Consider the following 20,490-nt stretch of genomic DNA (forward strand, 5'->3'; position numbering starts at 1 on the left):
GTCAGTTTTCATTCCAATCCCAAAGAAAGGCAATGCCAAAGAATGCTCAAACTACCGCACAGTTGCACTCATCTCACATGCTAGCAAAGTAATGCTCAAAATTCTCCAAGCCAGGCTTCAGCAATATGTGAACCATGAACTTCCAGATGTTCAAGCTGATTTTAGAAAAGGCAGAGGAACCAGAGATCAAATTGCCAACATCCGCTGGATCATGGAAAAAGCAAGAGAGTTCCAGAAGAACATCTATTTCTGCTTTATTGACTATGCCAAAGCCTTTGACTGTGTGGATCACAATAAACTGTGGAAAAATTCTTCAAGAGATGGGAATACCAGACCACCTGACCTGCCTTTTGAGAAACCTATATGCAGGTCAGGAATCAACAGTTAGAACTGGACATGGAACAACAGACTGGTTCCAAATAGGAAAAGGAGTATGTCAAGGCTGTATATTGTCACCCTACTTATTTAACTTATATGCAGAGTGCGTCATGAGAAATGTGGGGCTGGAAGAAGCACAAGCTGGAATGAAGATTGCCGGGAGAAATATCAATAACCTCAGATATGCAGATGACACCACCCTTATGGTAGAAAGTGAAGAGGAACTAAAAAGCCTGTTGATGAAAGTGAAAGAGGAGAGTGAAAAAGTTGGCTTAAAGCTCAACATTCAGAAAACTAAGATTCATGGCATCTGGTTCCATCACTTCATGGGAAATAGATGGGGAAACAGTGGAAACAGTGTCAGACTTTATTTTTGGGGCTCCAAAATCACTGCAGATGGTGACTGCAGCCATGAAATTAAAAGACGCTTACTCCTTGGAAGGAAAGTTATGACCAACCTAGATAGCACATTAAAAAGCAGAGATATTACTTGGCCAACAAAGGTCCATCTAGTCAAGACTGGTTTTTCCAGTGGTTGTGTATGGATATGAGAGTTGGACTGTGAAGAAAGCTGAGCACCGAAGAATTGATGCTTTTGAACTGTGGTGTTGGAGAAGACTCTTGAGGGTTCCTTGGACTGCAAGGAGATCCAACCAGTCCATCCTAAAGGAGACCAGTCCTGGGTGTTCATTGGAAGGACTGATGCTGAGGCTGAAACTCCAATACTTTGGCCACCTCATGCGAAGTGTTGACTCATTGGAAAAGACTCTGATGCTGGGAGGGATTGGGGGCAGGAGGAGAAGGGGATGACAGAGGATGAGATGGCTGGATGGCATCACCAACTCAATGCACATGAGTTTGGGTGAACTCTGGGAGTTGGTGATGGATAGGGAGGCTTGGTGTGCTGCGATTCATGGGGTTGCAAAGAGTTGGACACGACTGAGCGACTGAACTGAACTGAACTTGTCTTGTTTTAGAATCCTTGCTCCTAACTCTTAGGCTATACTGTTCAGATTTGCCTTCTCCCTGGGACTTTCCTCCTTTTTCTTATGTACTTTGAGGTAGATGAGTGACTGAACTGAACTGAACTGAAGATGACATAGTTGTCATTAAACAGGACTTGGGGTCCAAGCTCGTGGTTGTCTACTCAGTCTTCTCCCTGCACTTTGTATCTGCCATTGTCATTTCTCATATGTTTTAGAGTAATATGTTTTTCTCCCTGCTCAACTTCCCTGGAGCCAGGGGGAGCATATTTTACTTACCTTCATGTCCCCAGGTTTTCATGAGTTGTTGAAAGTTGTTGTGACTTTTCCAGATTTGGATTTCTAGATAGTAAATTGACCATAATAATGGCGAAACTTGAAGCTATATGCTTTTTTATAAAGCAGGAGGGGAATACTCAGTGTACCATATTTAAATATAATGATCCAATTGGGTAGACTCAACTGAAGTGAAAACCTTTTAAAGCCTACCTTCAGTGCTTTGAAGATGAGCCTGGGGCTCTGCTGAGAGTTTCTATAGCTTATAAGCTTATAGGTTCCTTGTAGGTTGAAACAATGGTAACTTTAGTGGTATGCTGGTAAGTGTGTAACCACTGGCTCTCCAGGAAAAAAATGTGTGTGTATGCACATGTGTGCATTTATTGTAAATCTTACTGATATAAAGGGTATGTAGCCTATAATTTGAGCTTCCCTGGTGGCTCAGTGGTAAGGAATCTGCCTGCAATTCAGGACACCCGGGTTCAATCCCTGGGTTGGAAAGATCCCCTGAAGGAGGACATGCAACCCACTCCAGTATTCTTGCCTGGAGAATCCCATGGACAGAGGAGCCTGGCGGGCTACATTCCATAGCATTGTGCAGAGCTGGACATGACTGAAACAACCAAGCAGCAGCAGCAGCCTATAACTTATAAATAATAACAAAATAACCACTAGTCTTTATTGTAAGTTCCAGAAGCCAATACAGTTTTGTGTAACACGATTGTTGATTTTGTCAAACCCTTATATATCCATAGCCAGTCTGTGTTTGCAATTGATGAACAAGTGTAGTTCTGTCAAAAATATTCTGTTAGTTTTAAATGCTGAAAGAATATGTCAATAATTTTTTTTTGTTCTACTTAGTGTATAACAACTGCAGATGTAGGACATTTTAAGTTTAATCTACATGTTCTCTGTCTCTCTCAAATGAACAAAACAATATCAAGCCTTAATTTGTAGCATTTGCTCATTTGGCCATTTAAATTTAACTTTACTGAAAGTGGACTTGGGCAAAGATGCACAGTAGCACCCCATTATACAGCTGTTCCATCATACAGCTATAGCAGATGCAACGCACTTTAAGAGTAAAGATGATATAGAATTGGAAAGTGATGAGTTTTGTGTATTTACCTTTTAAAATATTTTTTATTTAATTGTAAATTGTGGTTTATAAAATTATGTAACTTAATTTTTAATAATGGTTGTCTTTAAAAACTGTCTCACAAAATTCTTAAAATTTAACAATGGGCTCTTGTAAGTCTAGAGGGCTTCAGCACACCACTGGGTCGGTCCAGCTCAAAAGTGAAGTTTCATTATCAGACTCAGTTATGGAGAGGATGAGGCTTGAATTCCAGCTCTGAATTTTACTTTTAGCCCATAGATTAAATTACTTACTATTTACTTAAGCATATTCTATGCCATAAAATAAGTCTCAAGTAAGTCTTTGTGAACCTAAAAGATTTCCCAGATCAGGCAAGACTGCTGAAGAAATGTGCATTTAATATCATTGAGTCCTCTGTTTGAACCAAGCCCTGTGCTAAGAGCTTTTGTTATATTATCTTGTCTGGACTTCTCAGGAGATAAGGACTATTACTACCTTTTTTCTACAAAAGGAAAAACCAAGGCTTTGGAAAAAAAAATCAGAGGCACATTGACTCACCCCAGATAAGTTCATGTCTTCTGCAGAGGAAAGCAGAGAAGAGAGGCAGAGGAAAAATGATAGATGAAGAATATAAAACAGGTTCTTTTTATTTTATTTCTGTTTTTTTCTCTTCCTCACCACATTTTTCTTCTTCTTAATGTGGGCGTGGTGTTGGGAGAACGTCCCTTTCTTCCCCTAAGTATGAAATCATTGCATCCTTATTGTAAAACAACAGAAAATACATAAAAACATAGAGGTAAACATAGAAATGACTTCTGATTTTATTACCCAGAGGTAACCAAGATTTTAACTTTTGGGAGTATTTATCAATAAAATTTTATGTGTATAACATATAAACTGTAAATAATATATGGCAAATGTATGTTTATTTTTATTTATTTAACAATTATTTCTTTCCATTGTTATTTCCTGCATTTGGAAAGAGTTACCCTTTTGAGAAATGGAGCCCTTAGATATTTGGAAAATAAAACTTGGCAACTGGAACTGCAGAAACAGAAGCTACATATAATCACTACATCTTTTTCTCTTTGTTGCAATCTTTTCTCACAGGAGATAGTCAACAAATATATTAAGAAGCACCACATGAGTAATTTGAGCTTCTGCGATTTCTGTTTCTTACTTTTCTCTGTGCTTTGGTAGGTGGCAAGTAGGAGAGCCAACATTTGAATCTTGCAGAAATTCAGTATCTTCCTCCTGGATAATTTCATGTACGATCTCACACTGAGAACATTTGCCCTATTTCTTGTCCTGTAAATCTGAATTCTTCTGAATTCTGTGTGTAAGTGCTTTTGTTGATAAGAAAGATAAGATTTTAATGTACTAAGTGTCTATCCATTTGAAAAGGAAAAGCAAACAAAAATTCATATGTGGGTTCAGGCTAGATTTTCACATAGCTAGCTCTTTGGAGACATTGCCCATGAAGAACAAAATCGTATGGAGTGACATTTGGTCACCAAGCTCACTGAGAGTACTTCTGGGGCCTTTAATCTACAGTAGCAACAATCATGTTTGACCACAGTCAGTGAAGCGTTTCCTCTTTTACATTCAGTTATGTGACCAGTGAAATCATTTAATAAGCTTTGTCCTGCAGCCCATGATATATAAGTCCCGTGTGAGCTGGCCTAATAAATCCTTGGCCCTGTCTTGATCTTCAGATGTCTAATGGGTCATATTATTCTGAAAGAAATGTTGTTGGATTGTGCGTACAAGATTATGTTGGTTATTTTCCTGTTTAGGAGACCAGCCTATATAGAGATGGAAAAATAATGTATAACTGGAAATTAGAGGCTGGAGAGAAGGTATATTCTGTATTGATAATTGCTAAACATAGGCAAGGTAATGTTTAAAACTTTATCATCTTTACAGCTTTTATAAACACTGTCCTGAAAACGAAGGCATATGTTTAGGGTTCTAAGAAGAAAAGCTGTCTCTGGTACATTAATCAGACTTGCTCTGTAAAGACTGTTTCCTGAGAAACCATAGTGGTTATTAACAGAAGCAATGTCTAGTATATCTATTTTATAGCGTATTGTTAATGGCAGTGATCATATTTCATTTTAAAAATCATAAAATTTGTTCTCTTTTGAAATATTTTGATAGCTTGGTTTAAATTATAGTTTTGTTACAGTATATATTCTGTTGGCATTGTTAGACTATTACAGCTTTACATACTTAGTGATAACTAGCTTCTTGATGATCCATTTTTCTTTTTTCATCTGTACTTTGTTCATTGCATGTAACCATAAGCCTATAATTATACAGAGTTTTTTTTCCTTGAAAAAGAAAAACCAAACAGAAACTCGTCTTTTCAGAAGTAAAACCCAGTTTTACCAGGGAATTTAAAGCTTAGTTTCAATAAAAGTCTTAGTTGAGCCTCTTTCAAAACCTAGTGTATTTGTTTTTAAGTGCTAAGTCGAATAAAGTTAGTATCTAGAGTTTTCTTCTCTATTGTTTGAATAGGTTTTGTTTTAGGGAAAACAAGGTTGAGCTTCACATGAAATGATGTGTTACACATTTTTGTAAAAGTGAGTTCTTTAGAGTTTTAGCCTTCTCCCTCCTTTTTCTTCCTTAGAAAGAGATTTATGACTTACTCTGTGTAGGTCATGTGCAAAGACACTTGTCGATGACAAGAATATAACCCTCGGATGCAGCGGTATCTCTTCTATTCTGTTTGGATCATAAATTTCATTTTATAATATATGTTGTATTATCCCATTATTCTCCCAGTTTACATTTAGCTTTTATAATACTGTCCAAGATGAAAATCGTATGAATAAATGAAGATGTTATCTTAGACATCCCTTTTACTCTGGTGCCTGGAGACCAGGTAGTCTGACTTGAATAGAAAAAGAAATGACAGCTTTTCTCTGAGAGTTGTGAGTAGGAATGTGAAAGAGGTCCATGGGAGCCAGCTCCTGGATGATTTTTAAAGCTGTGGAGCAAAGAGTTTCCTTTTGCATTAAAACACCAAGGCATGAAGAGAGTTAAATGTGCTACATAGCTTCACACTATGCAGGGTATTAGGGTGAAAGAACCTGCAAGTCACTAAACTTTTGGAATCTCATTAGATGCTGCTACAGCAGCAGTTTCTGTTCCCATATATGGTAATCTATTAGACCTCCTAGTCAATATTTTGAAGTGATTCAAAATATACTTATCGATTGGTCTTATTTTCAAAATGTACATCCATGCTTAGTTGCTAAGTCACGTCCGACTCTTTGTGATGTCATTGACTACAGCCCTCCAGGCTCCTCTGTCCACGGGATTTCCCAAGCAAGAAAACTGGAGTGGGTTACCATGTCCTCCTCTAGGGGATCTTCCCAACCCAGAAACTGAACCTGACTCCCCTGCATTGGCAGGTGGATTCTTTAACCACTGAGCTACCTGGGAAGCCCACTTTTGAAATGTACTATTGACCTGTTCATTCTTTCCTCCCTTCCACCTCCTGCATACCCCTATGAGACATTGAATGGTACCTTATAACATTTGAAGGAATAAAAAAGAAAATATTTAATAACAAAACTGAACTATTTTATATTAGGGACTTGCCAAAATAGTTTTCTAATAAGGAAAAATTCTTTATAATCAATCTCAACTGTTTGAACTGATCTCAAATATAATCTTTTGTTACATGTAATATACAGGCAATACATACATAAAATTAATTATGAGGTAGTAATGGGTACATTGCAGCTAATATATCAGATATTTTATATGTTAAAATTAAGCACACAGATCCTTTCTAAGGAAGGTTCCTCCCAGGAAAGGCCAGTACAGCCTAATTTTTCTACTGTGTAAAAACAGGAAAACCAGACTTCAAATGAGAAATTGTCATTTAATTTAATTGTTCATGCTTTATTTATTTCATTACTCTGAGGATGACTGCTGGTCTATCTAATTTAGAATCTCAGTGCTATTCTGTCCAGTTTATTATCTTTAAGGTTTATCAGCTGTGCAATCAAGCTGAACTATTTGCGTTTTACTGAAGATAGACACATTTAAAGAGAATGAGGACCTCGGGGACAATGGAAACAGTTACAGTAGAGGTTTAAATGAGAACACATATTTGTTTCATGCATGAGAGAAGGGGGTGACCCCCCAAAAAGAGAAGTAAATGGGTGATTAGATTAGCCACACTGTGATTTATAATTTATTTTTAGTTTTTGACAGTTTTGATTTGGTAGCAAAGGGGAGAATATTGGAAAGATTCCACTTTACCTTAATCTCAGTAGCCTTAAAAATCTTTGCTTTCGACTTACATTGCTGGAATGATGTATCAGGTTGATGGACTGTCTCTTATGGGTATCAGACTGATCAACAGTCTCATGGACTTTAGAAAGGTTTGTTTCACAGTCAAATCCCCTTTGTGGTTTAACTTAGGAGACCCACAGTTAAATAACTCTATAAAAACTGAAAATTGGACATTTACTTCTCCTTCAATCTAACGTAAGTGATAAACATACATGACGTTTGAATTATTCAAAAGCTAGTTGGTTTACCATTTGCTGATGAGTAAATGTTCTAGAACTGTTTCACATTTCTTCTAAACTGAAAGAAGCAAAACAAAACCCAAGCCTTTTTTTTCCGTGATTAGTCACTTGTATCATAGTGCTGTATTGATGAGTGCCTCTTTTGAAGACAGACAAAATATGTATTTAAATTCTGGTTCTGCCACTTACTGGCTGGGGAGACTTCGGAAAAATTCTTTACCTTTTCTCAGCCTTGGTTTTGGTCTGCAAAATGAAAGTGATAAAAATACTAACATTATTATTACGAATTTATGAAAATTAATTTATGCCTATGTACTATCTGACATATAGTGGTTAATAACTAATTGCTGTTGTTTTTATTACTGTTATTGATTTGTCTTAGCACTCTATTCCTCTCCTTGAATTACAATAGAGCTGTTGATATTGACCCCTCCCGTGTCTTCTTTTACCCTTTTTGATAGACTGCCCAACTTTGAAATATGCTTTGTTACCATTCTTCTCAGTGTTTTGTGGCAGGTCTTTCTTTTTTTTCTTTAAGTCACTTCTGCCTGAGGCAGGTGTTCCTTTTCAGTGTCAGCTGATTAGTCTTGTGATTCTGAGAAATATGATGGAATAAATCAATATCTTTATAGAAGATGATGCCCCTTCTTTACAAAATTCTTCACTGTAGTATTTCAGCAAATCATTATTTGGTCATTTCCTCATTCAGTTGATCATTTCATAGAAGTATGTGGAGCATATTAGATACCAGAGTGATACAATTGAATGATTTTTGGACCCCGTCTTTGGGAAATCTCCTGTGGGCCCAGATGTGTCCTTAATCATGGGTGATGGATGTACAAGTTGTACAAGTGATGCACCTGATTCAGAGAAAGAGAAAAAAAACAAAACTGTCATGGGAAATAAGGCCTCATTTTTGTACAACATGTGTTCCCTGCCTTCGTGGTTCTTGCATGTGTCCAGAAGTTCCCTAAAGAATCTCCATAACTGTTTTTATCATTTCAGCTTATCTTCCAATTAAACTTACTTTCCTTCAACTAACATTCAAAATAAGTAAATCACATGCACACTCTTATTTTCAGTTGTCCTCATTGCTTGTCTTGCCATAGGGCTGTTTTTATGGTATTTTACCCACACGTGTACAGGTCAGCTTTTGTGGAAAAACCTGAGCATCTATACCCCTTCATGATATGTTTCTGTATTCCTATCAATGTGCAGCTCGTGTTTATAAATTGCCTCTGTGCTTCATATGAGTTTTCCCTTAGATTGGGCATACACATAGGTAATTCACACACAGAGTACTCCCCTTGGATCCCAGGATACAACTCTATAGTTGCTCTGAAAAGCCAAGTGCTCATATTATTAGTGATGGAGCCATACAACCGAGGGTTCTTGTGTACTCTGATGCTGTGAATCAGATTTCACAGAGAAAGGAATGTTGAACAAAGTCTGGCTTTCATGTACACCTGGGGACCTGCAGGCTCTTATCCATAAATGGCCCATTAGAAGTAAGTAACTTTTAGGAAATCAGGCAGCATAAGTTTATTTTTCTTTAAGAAAATGACTCCTAAGTGGTAAGTTCCCAAACCCACTGTGAATTTCCAACAACGCTTATACTGAACTGAGCATTTCTTTGCCCTACTCTCTTTCTTTCTACTGTCTTGTTTTACTGTTTTGGCAATTTGGTACACATTTTTGCTGTTTCCTGTGTCCCACCCTAGGGATGAATGCTTTATTACTTTTTAAAATCTTTGTTCCATTAATCAGCAGATTTTCATTAATCATTCATCACCTTCCCTTTTCCCTCCACTTCTCGTCCCTCTGTCTTTTTTCTACCCACCTGCTCCTGTCTTAAATTATGGTTAATGTGATAAGAGGCCCTGCCTAGGAAATCAGGTGGCTGATGAGCTTTCACAGAGTTTCTTAAATGCATTTACAACTTTCTTGAGAGCACATCCTCTCTGGACCTTTTTCCTTTTGTTTGGAAGAGGCCTGTACACATGGCACAGATGTTCACAGAGGCCTATGAAAGTAGACAAGTGAAAGAGCAGTCTCAAAACAGTTATGTCTTTGGACAGTTTAACAAATAGTCTTCAACAGTTATTACACTGACAACATTTTTGTAAAAGAAAGAAAAAGGAAAAAAGAATCCTTTTGAAGATGCCTATTGTTTCTCTGTCCTTTGACCAGTGCAAAGAGTTGGACATGACTTAGTGACTGAACAACAAAGACAAGTCCTTGGAAATTTCTATCTTCTTGTTTTGCTTTTCATCCCAGTTGACCCTTGGGTTAAAAAGCATTGTGCTTCCCTGGTGGCTCAGAGGTAAAGAATCTGCCTGCAATGCAGGAGATACTGGTTCCATCCCTGGGTTGGGAAGATCCCCTGAAGAAGGGAATGGCAACCCGCTCCAGGATTCTTACCTGGAGAACCCCATCTAGCTGATGGGGTTGCCTCTAGTTGCATCCCATCTAGTCCATGGGGTTGCAAAGATTCGGACACGACTGAGGGATTAACCACCACCAAGCAAACATTTATCGATAGCTTCTGTGCTCCCAACTCAAACCCAGAGGCCTGAATTCACTTTACTGGGTAGAATTCAAAGCAGTGCCGTGCTTAGTCTCTCGGTCGTGTCTGACTCTTTGCGACGCTGTGGTCTGTAGCCCGCCAGGCTCCCCAGGCAAGAGTACTGGAGTTGGTTGCCATTACCACCTCCAGGGATTCTTCCTGACCCAGGGATAAAACCTCCTCTCATTCAAAGGGGAGAGAGATAGAAAGGGGAGAGATTGAACCATATTCCTGTATGTCTTTCACCTGCTTTCTTATTCTTATTTTCTTATTTCTTATTCAGGCAACCAGGAGTAGAACCATTGTGCTGTATCTAACTGAAAGCACAAAATAGCTAATCTGAACCAAGTTCCAGAGTGCTGGTTTGCTTTAAAGCAAACAAATAGAAAGCCGTAGTGACATTCCTGAAGGCATGCCTCCAAGTTCTTAATGTAATTACTTCTTGGTTCCTGAGATGGAATTAATTAGATAAAAAGAGATCAAGCGTAATCCAAAAGGATATAAGAGATTTTCTAAATAGGAGTGACTGAGTTTCAGAGCCACGACAAGAATCACTAGATCCAGAGGCACAAACATCTCCACCAGCCCCTCTTCATGGCTGGAAAACCTGAAATCAAGAACCTTTGAACGTTATGTAGAGTAAGAGGAGCTGGAAGGATAAAAAAGAATTTTTTTCTCAAGTCTGTGGGATGTTTTCTTAATTTATTTTCAGCATAGTCATTCTTTACCTGGAGTTTCTGCTTTAACTGACATCAAGGCAGTTTTATTGAAAAATTTTCAGTTTCTTGATCAAGCACTTAGCCTGACGTACTTTGTCTATTGTTAGTGGTAAATTACATTTCACTTTGACAGCTGACCACCAAGTCAGGCCCCATTTTGTCTGGGAACTCCTTTGATTTAGAAAAAGCACCTCATCTGGCAACCTCTTCTTTTGTACCTCCTTTTTACAAATATTCTTTTACAGGTTTCAAGATGAGAGAAAAGGGGATCTTTTAAAATTCCTTTTTTTTTTTTTAAGTTTGGAGAATTGTGGAGTCATGAAAGCATAGAACTACAGATTAATGTAGCTTTTGAGCCTCATAGCAGCTGAAAACATGTCCCTACCTACATCTTTTATCCTCCGCCTCCTAGGCGCACACTTTATTTTCTTCTAGGCTACAAGGAGCAAATAGTGATGCTTGCCAGAAACAAAGGACATAGAAGAAGGTAAATGAATGAATATCAGTGTTTTCTGGTCCTAGCTAAATAGTATGGAATTTCATTGCTGGAAGGGACCTTAAAATTATACTCTGTGATGTCGGCCTTTTGTTCAGTTTGAAGGAAAGTACAGAAATCCCCGTAGCAAGAGTTCTCTGTATTGACAGGGATGTGGGAGTAGCAATGCAGCTTGAGTCAGAATCTATCTTGTTGTACTCACTGTGGATATTCTGTTGAAAAAATTTGTTCCTTGAAACATGGCCCTTGTCATCTACCCTCTTTGTCCCTTTTCTTGTCCTTCCTCAAATTAGTGTTTTAGAGCAACCTTCTCACTTTATAGATAAAGAAATGGAGTTCCATAGAGACGTCAGGGGACTTATAAAGATCACCAGATCTCAAGATATACTTACTCCCTTGTTCCATTAGGCGTTTCTTGTCACAGAGAGAAAACTAGGAAAGAAATCTAGCTGTAGGGCCAAGAACTATATTAAACCAGTAGTGACCTTTGTTCTCAGATGAAAAATGATTTGTGTTTTAATCCTGTTAAAAATTAGTGATAAAAGTTAGGGATGCCATGTTTGAAAAGGCTTGGTTGCTTAAAGTTGCCTGCCTTTCTCTGTAATAGCTTCGTACCATTTCATCTCCTCCTTTTTCTTTCTCCCTTCTCTTCTGTTTTCTTTTTGTTGCCATGTTGAACTTGATAACCTATTTGTGAAGACACTTAAAAAAGGATTATTCTTGAAAATCTGCTACAGGATCAAAGCAATACATTTTTAATTTAGACTTAAAAAGTAAAGACCCTGTAAATTCAATGCAGTGGTGAATTTTTATAATCATGGAGCCATATTGCAGAAGACTAGACAAGATTGTTACTTAAAAAAAACTTGTAATGAGTCTTATGGTAAAGCAAATAATTAGTAGCATATTTGGGCAGTTCATCATGTTCACAATTCTGTTATTTGGAGACCTCAATTTCTAAGGGAACAGTAGATCAAAGAGCAAATGTGAAAGTGGGGCCAGGAAAACACACTAATTCCAGAAATAATAAAAAGGCAGGAGAAATAAAGCAGAAAGCTCAAATTTCTTTGTTCCCAAACCTTAAAAGATTTTTGGAATAATTATAGACCTCAAATTTTTCATAAATTTTAAAGAATTGCCAAGAACATAATTTCTGTGTGTGTGTTAGTTGCTCAGTTGTGTCTGACTCTTTGCAATCCCACAGACTCTAGCCCACCAGGCTCCTCTATCCATGGGATTCTCCAGGCAAGAATACTGGAGTGGCTTGCCTTCTCCAGAGGATCTTCCCAACCCAGGGATCGAACCCTGGTCTTCTGCATTGCAGGCAGATTCTTTACCATTTGAGCTATAGGGAAGTCCATAATTTCTGGTATACTGTAAATGTTGTCATTTTAAAATTAAAAGTCTAAATTATTTTAAAGTATATCTTTTTATATAATGTAGATTTTATAGTACTATAATACTATTATAATTTGATTCTCACCATTGTCTATTTAAAAATATGAAAGCAGATTCTTTATTGGTTGAAAACTGCGCCTGATCCTTTTTCTCTTTTAATTCATATTTTTGTTTACTTACATTACTTATTTTTACTTTCATTTTATCAGGGAATCGGAGAAGGCAATGGCGCCCCACTCCAGTACTCTTGCCTGGAAAATCCCATGGACAGAGGAGCCTGGTAGGCTGCAGTCCATAGGGTGGCTAAGAGTCAGACACTACTGAGCGACTTCACTTTCACTTTTCACTTTCATGCATTGGAGAAGGAAATGGCAACCCACTCCAGTGTTCTTGCCTGGAGAATCCCAGGGACGGGGGAGCCTGGTGGGCTGCTGTCTATGGGGTCACACAGAGTCGGACACGAATGAAGTGACTTAGCAGTTAGCAGTATCAGTGAATATACTTATAAGTTTTTATTAATCATTGTATAGTTTCAGAAGCTTAAAATAATAATTTCCTGAGTCCATAATCCTCTAAATTTAAGAAACTATATCTGGATTGAGTTTTTCATTCTTTTTAGCACAGATATACATTAAATATTGATGAGTAATCACTAAATGTAAATGTTAAATTTATTGGAACTTCATCTATTAATGCAATGGACAAAGCTTTTTTTTTTCAAATTAGTTTTTATATTGTCAAGTATTATTTATTTCAAGAACAAAATAGGATTTAGCACAGTGCCAGTTTTTCATTTTTCTAGATGTAAACATTGAGAAGTCTTTCTCATGCAAATAAGTAGATGAGATTGGAGAGATTTTTTTATGTCATTGAATTTTTTTAAATTTCCTTACCAATTTTATGTCCCAAATCACACAATTTCTCATCAAATTATTGTTCATGACTCATTCTCTGACATCTCAATTAGTTCTCCTTCAATTTTGTTGAAAGGAAACACTGATTTGCGAAAGGATTTGTTAATCAGTCACTTCAGACGTTCACTGTTTCTGGGAAGTACACCAAAGACTTACCAAAACCTCTCAGATACCCGTTAATTATACTTGTTGCTCTTTTTTTTAGGGGTGCCATGTTGAACTTGGTAACTCAGTGTTGGGGAACATAGAATATTCCACAGTTCATTACACCTTGACAGATATGATTTTTTTCTTGGACAAAATGCTTTTATCTCATCACATGCTTTAAATCTATTTCATCAAAACCTTGAAGCTGACGATTTAGCTCATTAACTTTATGAAAAATGTCCACCTATCTAAACTATTTTGAGAAACTTATTCACTGACTTAGTCAGCTAGGTCAAGGTTTAAGGTTGAATTTTCGCATTCAGATAAATTTTCTCATGAATCTCTTAATGACTTGTCTTCTCAGTTCTGAATTCTCAGTCTAAAATGAATTTTTAGACGCTGTAAGGAGGCTTGCAGTGACTCTGCCTCTGGGGAAATAAGGTACACCCCCTCTGCTGGTATTTCTTATTGAGTCTCGTTTTACTTGCCTCTAATGGGACTTTTCTCAGGACCAATGTCTTCTTGACAGTGGCTTGCAGGTGAAAAGGCAAGGTCTTTAAACAGAAATTGTCATCCCCATGATTATTTGACTGCAGGTGCATTCTCAGACAGATCAATTTTAGGAAAAAGAGTTGAGCATCTGGTAATTGATTCTCCTAAAAATATCTGACTCTGTGAACTTCAGTTGGAAGACCACTATTATAGAATCTATAAAAATCAGAGGAATGAAGATATGTAACAGGGCTATTTGGTGTATTGATGATTAGTTTTAACTGCCCTTATATGTTCTGAGGATTTCAATAGTTAGTGTTCATATTGATGACCTGGATTCAAGAAAAATTTAATGATGAGGACAAAATTTTTGCCTAAAATGCCATTTCAGATCAATTTCCATGAGACATGAGTAAGCTAAAAGTAAGCAGTAAACTCCTTTATACCAAAAGTGATAAATCCTTGAAATTTATGTCTTTTACATCTAGTTCTTATGATAAGATATTTTATAAATTGTCACAAATAGGAATTTCTTCAGGATCAGTTTTCTGGGATTCTATCACCATTTTTATGAATTTAGATGATTCTTAAGCTAACACAAGAGACCTTCTATAATCTAAATCTATCAGTTCATATAATTGCTCACAGCCTTTAACTCCAAAATTTCTACCTTGTAGCAAGAAAAGAAGCTTTAAAAGGTTATCTAAAGGAAACAGAAATTGTTCATATTAGAGCATGGGAATTCAAATTATTTCACTTTTCCAATAATACGTTATTATGCCATTACTCCTACTCTTGCATATATTGAGAATTCAGTGGAATTATTGGTTACTTTTTTTTCCAACTTTTACTTTCTGTTAAATAGAACTATCAGCTTCCTATATTATTTAGCTCTCCCTATACAATCCAGCTACAATGGGAAATATTTAAATAGAATCTTATTCAATTAATTTATATTATATGGATTTAAACATATGATGTAAGAATATCAGAAAGAAGTTTAGATATATCTCTTAAAATATTGGCAGTACTGAAGGTAAGCGTGTGGTCTTGGGGCAAGTTATTATTCAGAGATTTCACAGTGTTTTCCTTGGCTATTGGACAGAACAAGTATCAGTGACACCATAACCTCTCCCTGTCCCATCCTCTACCGCGTTTGTTGGGTCCAAATTGACCAGGGAGCAGGTAAATGTAGATGCTATATGACTATGCATGGTACTTAACCTCAATAAACTTTAGTTTCTTCATATGGAAAGTGAGATAATAGCACTTATCACTTAGGATTGTTGAGTCAAATACATGACTGACTGTACATAAAGCAGTTTGTAAGAGCTTAATAACCTTTATGATTATTAGTAGATCTGAAATAATAGCCCGAGTAAAAAATATGGACTAATATTGAATCAGTTAGTCAGTTCAGTTGCTCAGTCGTGTCTGACTCTTTGTGACTCTAAGGACTGCAGCATGCCAGGCTTCCCTGTCCATCACCAACTCCTGGAGCTTACTTAAACTCATGTCCATTAAGTCAGTGATGCCATCCAACCATCTCATCCTCTGTTGTCCCCTCTCTTCCCACCTTCAATCTTTCCCAGCATCAGGGTCTTTTCAAATGAGTCAGTTCTTCATATCAGGTGGCCAAAGTATTGGAGTTTCAGCTTCAGGATCAGTCCTTCCAATGAATATTCAGGACTGATTTCCTTTAGGATTGATTGGTTGGATCTCCTTGCAGTCCAAGGGACTGTCAAGAGTCTTCTCCAACACCACAGTTTAAAAGCATTGGTTCTTTGGCACTCAGCTTTCTTTATAGTCCAACTCTCACATCCATACATGACTACTGGAAAAACCATAGCCTCAACTTGTTGACAAAGTAATGTCTCTGCTTTTGAATATGCTATTTAGGTTGGTCATAGCTTTTCTTCCAAGGAGTAAGCATCTTTTAATTTCATGGCTACAGTCACCATCTGCAGTGATTTTGGAGCCCCCCAAAATAAAGTCTGTCACTGTTTCCATTGTTTCCCCATCTATTTGCCATGAAGTGATGGGACCAGATGACATGGTCTTCATTTTCTGAATGTTGAGTTTTAAGCCAACTTTTTCACTCTCCTCTTTTACTTTCATGAAGAGGCTCTTTAGTTCTTCTTCACTTTCTGTCATAAGGGTGGTGTCATCTGCATATCTGAGGTTATTGATATTTCTCCCAGCAATCTCAATTCCAGCTTGTGCTTCATCCAGCCCTGCATTTCACATGATATACTCTGCATATAAGTTAAATAAACAGGGTGACAATATACAGCCTTGCTGTACTCCTTTCCCAATTTGGAACCAGTCCATCGTTCCATGTCCAGTTTTAACTGTTGCTTCTTGACCTGCATACAGATTTCTCAGGAGGCAGGTCAGGTGGTCTGGTACTTATTCTCATGTCTTGAAGAATTTTCCACAGTTTATTGTGATCCATATAGTCAAAGGCTTTGTCATAGTCAATAAACAAGAGTAGATGTTTTTCTGGAACTCTCTTGCTTTTTCAGTGATCCAACGGATGTTGGCAATTTGATTTCTGGTCCTTCTGCTTTTTCTAAATCTGTCTTGAACATCTGAAAGTTAATGGTTCACATACTGTTGAAGCCTGGCTTGGAGAATATTGAGCATTACTTTGCTAGCATTTGAGTTGAGTGCAATTGTGTGGTTGTGTGGTATGGACCTAACAGAAGCAGAAGATACTAAGAAGAGGTGGCCAAAATACACAGAACTGTACAGAAAAGGTCTTCATGACCCAGATATCCACGATGGTATGATCACTCACCTAGAGCCAGACATCCTGGAATACAAAGTCAAGTGGGCCTTAGTAAGCATCACTGCAAACAAAGCTAGTTGAGGTGATGGAATTCCAGCTAAGCTATTTCAAATACTAAAAGTTGATGCTGTGAAAGTGCTGCACTCATGCCAGCAAATTTGGAAAACTCAGCAGTGGCCACAGGACTGGACAAGGTCAGATTTTTTTCCAATCTCAAAGAAAGGCAATGCTAAAAAATTTTCAAACTACTGCACAATTGCACTCATCTCACATGCTAGCAAAGTGAAAGTGAAGTCGCTCAGTCGTGTCCGACTCTTTGTGACCCCATGGACAGTAGCCTGCACCAGGCTCCTCTGTCCATGGGATTTTCTAGGCAAGAGTACTGGAGTGGGTTACCATAGCTGAATTAAATATTTTCATTTTGATGCAAATTTAAGATAAAATCTGATAAACTCAGTATTTGCTTTTCATATACGTTTTTTTTTAATCGTCAAGTGTAGGAATTCTCTGTCATTGTCCTGGTCCATTTGTGCTATTATAACAAAAATACCGTAGACTGGATCGCTACAGCGGAAATTTATTCCTCACAGTTCCAGAGGCTGGGAACTCCAAGATCGAGATAGATTCATTGTCTGGTGAGAGACTTTTTCCTAATTCATGGGCCATCTTGTCACTGTGTACTCACATGGTGGAAGGGGCAAGAGAGCCCTCCTAGGTGTCTTTTTTAAGAGCACTATTCCCATTATAAAAAGTAGTCACCTACCAGAGGCCCCACCTCCTAATACCATCACCAAGGAGTTCAGGTTTCAGCATATCAATTTAGAGAGGGATACAAATATTCAGTCTGTGGTGGTCAATATATTAATGGCATAGACATTTTTTGTAATAATTAAGATGTGCCACGAGATACCATGTTTTAGGTGATATGATTATCTTACACCATTTAGACTTGGTATTAATTACCATCCCTTTCTAGTTTTAAGATGCCACTTAGGTAGATAAAGCTTCTTGCAGTTTAAAAGATTGTTAATATAATTTTTTTTTCACTAATGAATGTTAGGATAGGTCTTCAACATCGTCTTCTCATAAATTTCTCCATGCAACAGAAAAAGGCTCTTCACACTCATTTCATTATTTCCTAAAGGGTATCAGCAACCACACTGACTATGAAAAAGGTATCCAAATATCACCTTGGCCTATTTTTGCCAAAGATTATTTTAATTCTGTGTCCTAATATTGATTTGTTGATCAGAAGTTTATCAGACATAATATATACCTTTCTTAATAATGCCAAAAGGGAAATGAGTTGATTATTAATCTTTGGTAGATAAAATATTAAAAAATATGTACTCCATTCACCAATGATAGTAAAAAGAATCCTTGATTGTCAGGAATCACCTTTTGGGTCGGTTGATTTGAGAGCTGTCTGAGGATGGGTGGAATAGGCACTGCTATAATTCATATATGATATCTATCTAATAACTCTGTTGTATTAATTTGATCTATATTATAGGCACAAGATTCTATAGCAAACATTTAGAAACAGCTTTATTGACTTTCACCAAAGCAAGAATTTAATTACCACTCTGCCAATTGGTCAGATTTGTGACTCCTCTTAAAACCAGATTTTCTGTGTGATAGACTAGGAAAGCACTTTAGCATTTCAGAGAAGAAAGCACAAAAATAGAACTACAGATGACTCCACGAACACACGGGAAAGACAGCACACACCCTGTGGCTTTCGGATATGGAACAAAGGTCATGGCCACCCCCGTGCTGCTCCTTCCTTCCCATGGCAGGGTCGGGCTCTGTTTTGAAAAAGACACAGTGGGACCCTGTCTGTTCCTTCTTAAGCTGGGTCAGAGTTTGTGTTTTGTCTGATTGGCTCCCTCCTCGCACTCTTCAGGGGAGCCAATAAGATATAGTAAATACAACTGGTGAGTGAAATTGCCAAGGGAGGAAACACAATTACTATGTAGCATTTATTGGGAGTTTCAGGAATAATAAAGTCAAGGTTAGAGTAAGACCATGTGAAATATTAAGTAACTGTATCAGGTTGTGAAATTCATTTACTGGGGAGGTTAGCTGCCAGTTTTCTGCAAAAAAAAATTAGTCCAAATCATATTATTTTAGTAATTATTAGTTAACACGTGCTAAGTGCCCACAGCATGTCGGTCCCTTCCTACGATATCAGAATGCACTGTGCAAGGAACTAAACTTGCTCTTGGATTTAATTAATCTCTCCAGTTAATTGCCAGTATGGGCCACATTTCTTTCGTGAGTAAAATTGGAGTGTGAGAAAAGATAATGTCTCTCTCTCATTAAGCTGTCCACGTTAGATTTACAGGGCAACAGTGAGGCCCATTCAGGCTTAGTTTTGATAGCTTTCATTACTGACAGCACAGAGTAAGTGGTGATCTGTCCTTCTATTATTAGACTCAACCCAGTATCTGTGGCACAAACATCATTACATCTATCAGGAAGGTTTTGAAGAGCTGTTTGTAGGTTGATGCTCAACTTGTCGTATTTATTCCCTCTGTTAGGCCCAGACTCGTTTTGTTCTCCCAGTGGGTGGAGAATTGTAGCACACCTGACATGTGCCAAGAAGGGCAACCCTTTCCAACTCAGCAGTCCCCAGAGAGGAATCAATTAGTGACTCCTGTCAATGAGATGAGTTCGTAGTTCTTAGGAACTTTCCTTCACAGACTTATGTAACAGCACATGACATTCTCCCTCCACCACCAACGTGGGCTTGTAAAGCTCTGTGGACAGCGGCTTTAAAAATGGCTGAGCTGTTGTTGTTTACCTGCCCAAACTGGAAGAACATTTGCATGCCTGTCTTTTCATCAGTGTTTGCTTCTGTAGACTCTTAGGTTGGGTTCTTGGTCTTCACACAAGGATTGGTGGGCAAGTGGGAGAAACCAGGAGAAACCGGGAGGGGAAAGAAGAGGGTATTAGGATAGAGCAGGAGAAGAAGCTGCCAAGAATGTGGTTTCAGATAAAATTATCCTGATCACATGGGGCACTCTGGAGCATGCATCATACCTCAGGGTCAGTCCTGGCTTGAGACGGGGCGCTACCCTTTCTACTAGTTAGTCATTAGCTGTGAGCCCTGGGTGAGGGGTGGCTATGGCGGTGCATCTCCCAGGCACATCTGGGTGAAGGTGCTCTTTTACTCAAGGGCAGTCCTTTGGAGAAGATTGGCAACAACAACTATAAGAAGGAATGGGCTGTCAAACTGGTAAAATGTATCTCGTGGGGATCTGGGTGGAGCATCACCAACTTACACTAAGTGTAGAGAACACCTTCTGTAGTGGAATAGGGCATTTACATGCACACAGAAATACAGTTCCCTTCAAGTTACCAAAAAACCTGTGGCAGAGTCAGAGTGCACTGTAGTTTTACTCTCTGATTCAGTCTTAAATAAGAGACCAAGAACTGATGGGAGGATAAAAATCAAATAGTATTTTCTTTTTAGCTTTATAGGACATGGAGTTGTAAGTTATCAAATAGACTTTCACCTGAGAAGAGGAATATGACACATCTTAACCCCACTGAACCTAATTAATCTCACACCCCTCCACAGATTTTTACTAATATGTTGTTAATGCCCATAAAGGTAATTAAAGATGACAGATGAAAAAAATGGTTCTATTCTCTTGCTGAGGAGGAAGTCAGGTA

General features: G+C 37.9%; 2 protein-coding genes across 10 annotated transcripts in view; both read left to right on the forward strand.

Moving 5' to 3' along the window:
- The window catches only part of FHIT (fragile histidine triad diadenosine triphosphatase), a 1,524,027-nt gene that overhangs the window by 211,632 nt on the left and 1,291,905 nt on the right, over window positions 1-20,490 (forward strand).
- The window catches only part of LOC132343538 (uncharacterized), a 96,323-nt gene that overhangs the window by 43,754 nt on the left and 32,079 nt on the right, over window positions 1-20,490 (forward strand). Inside the window, exon 2 of the mRNA XM_059880159.1 lies at window positions 1-20,490. This exon is cut by the window's right edge and continues 32,079 nt beyond it. Coding sequence (XP_059736142.1) covers window positions 1-388 — 388 coding nt within the window. The 3' untranslated portion in view covers window positions 389-20,490.

This window comes from Bos taurus, chromosome 22 (genome assembly GCF_002263795.3).
Source record: "Bos taurus isolate L1 Dominette 01449 registration number 42190680 breed Hereford chromosome 22, ARS-UCD2.0, whole genome shotgun sequence".
Lineage (NCBI taxonomy): Eukaryota > Metazoa > Chordata > Mammalia > Artiodactyla > Bovidae > Bos > Bos taurus.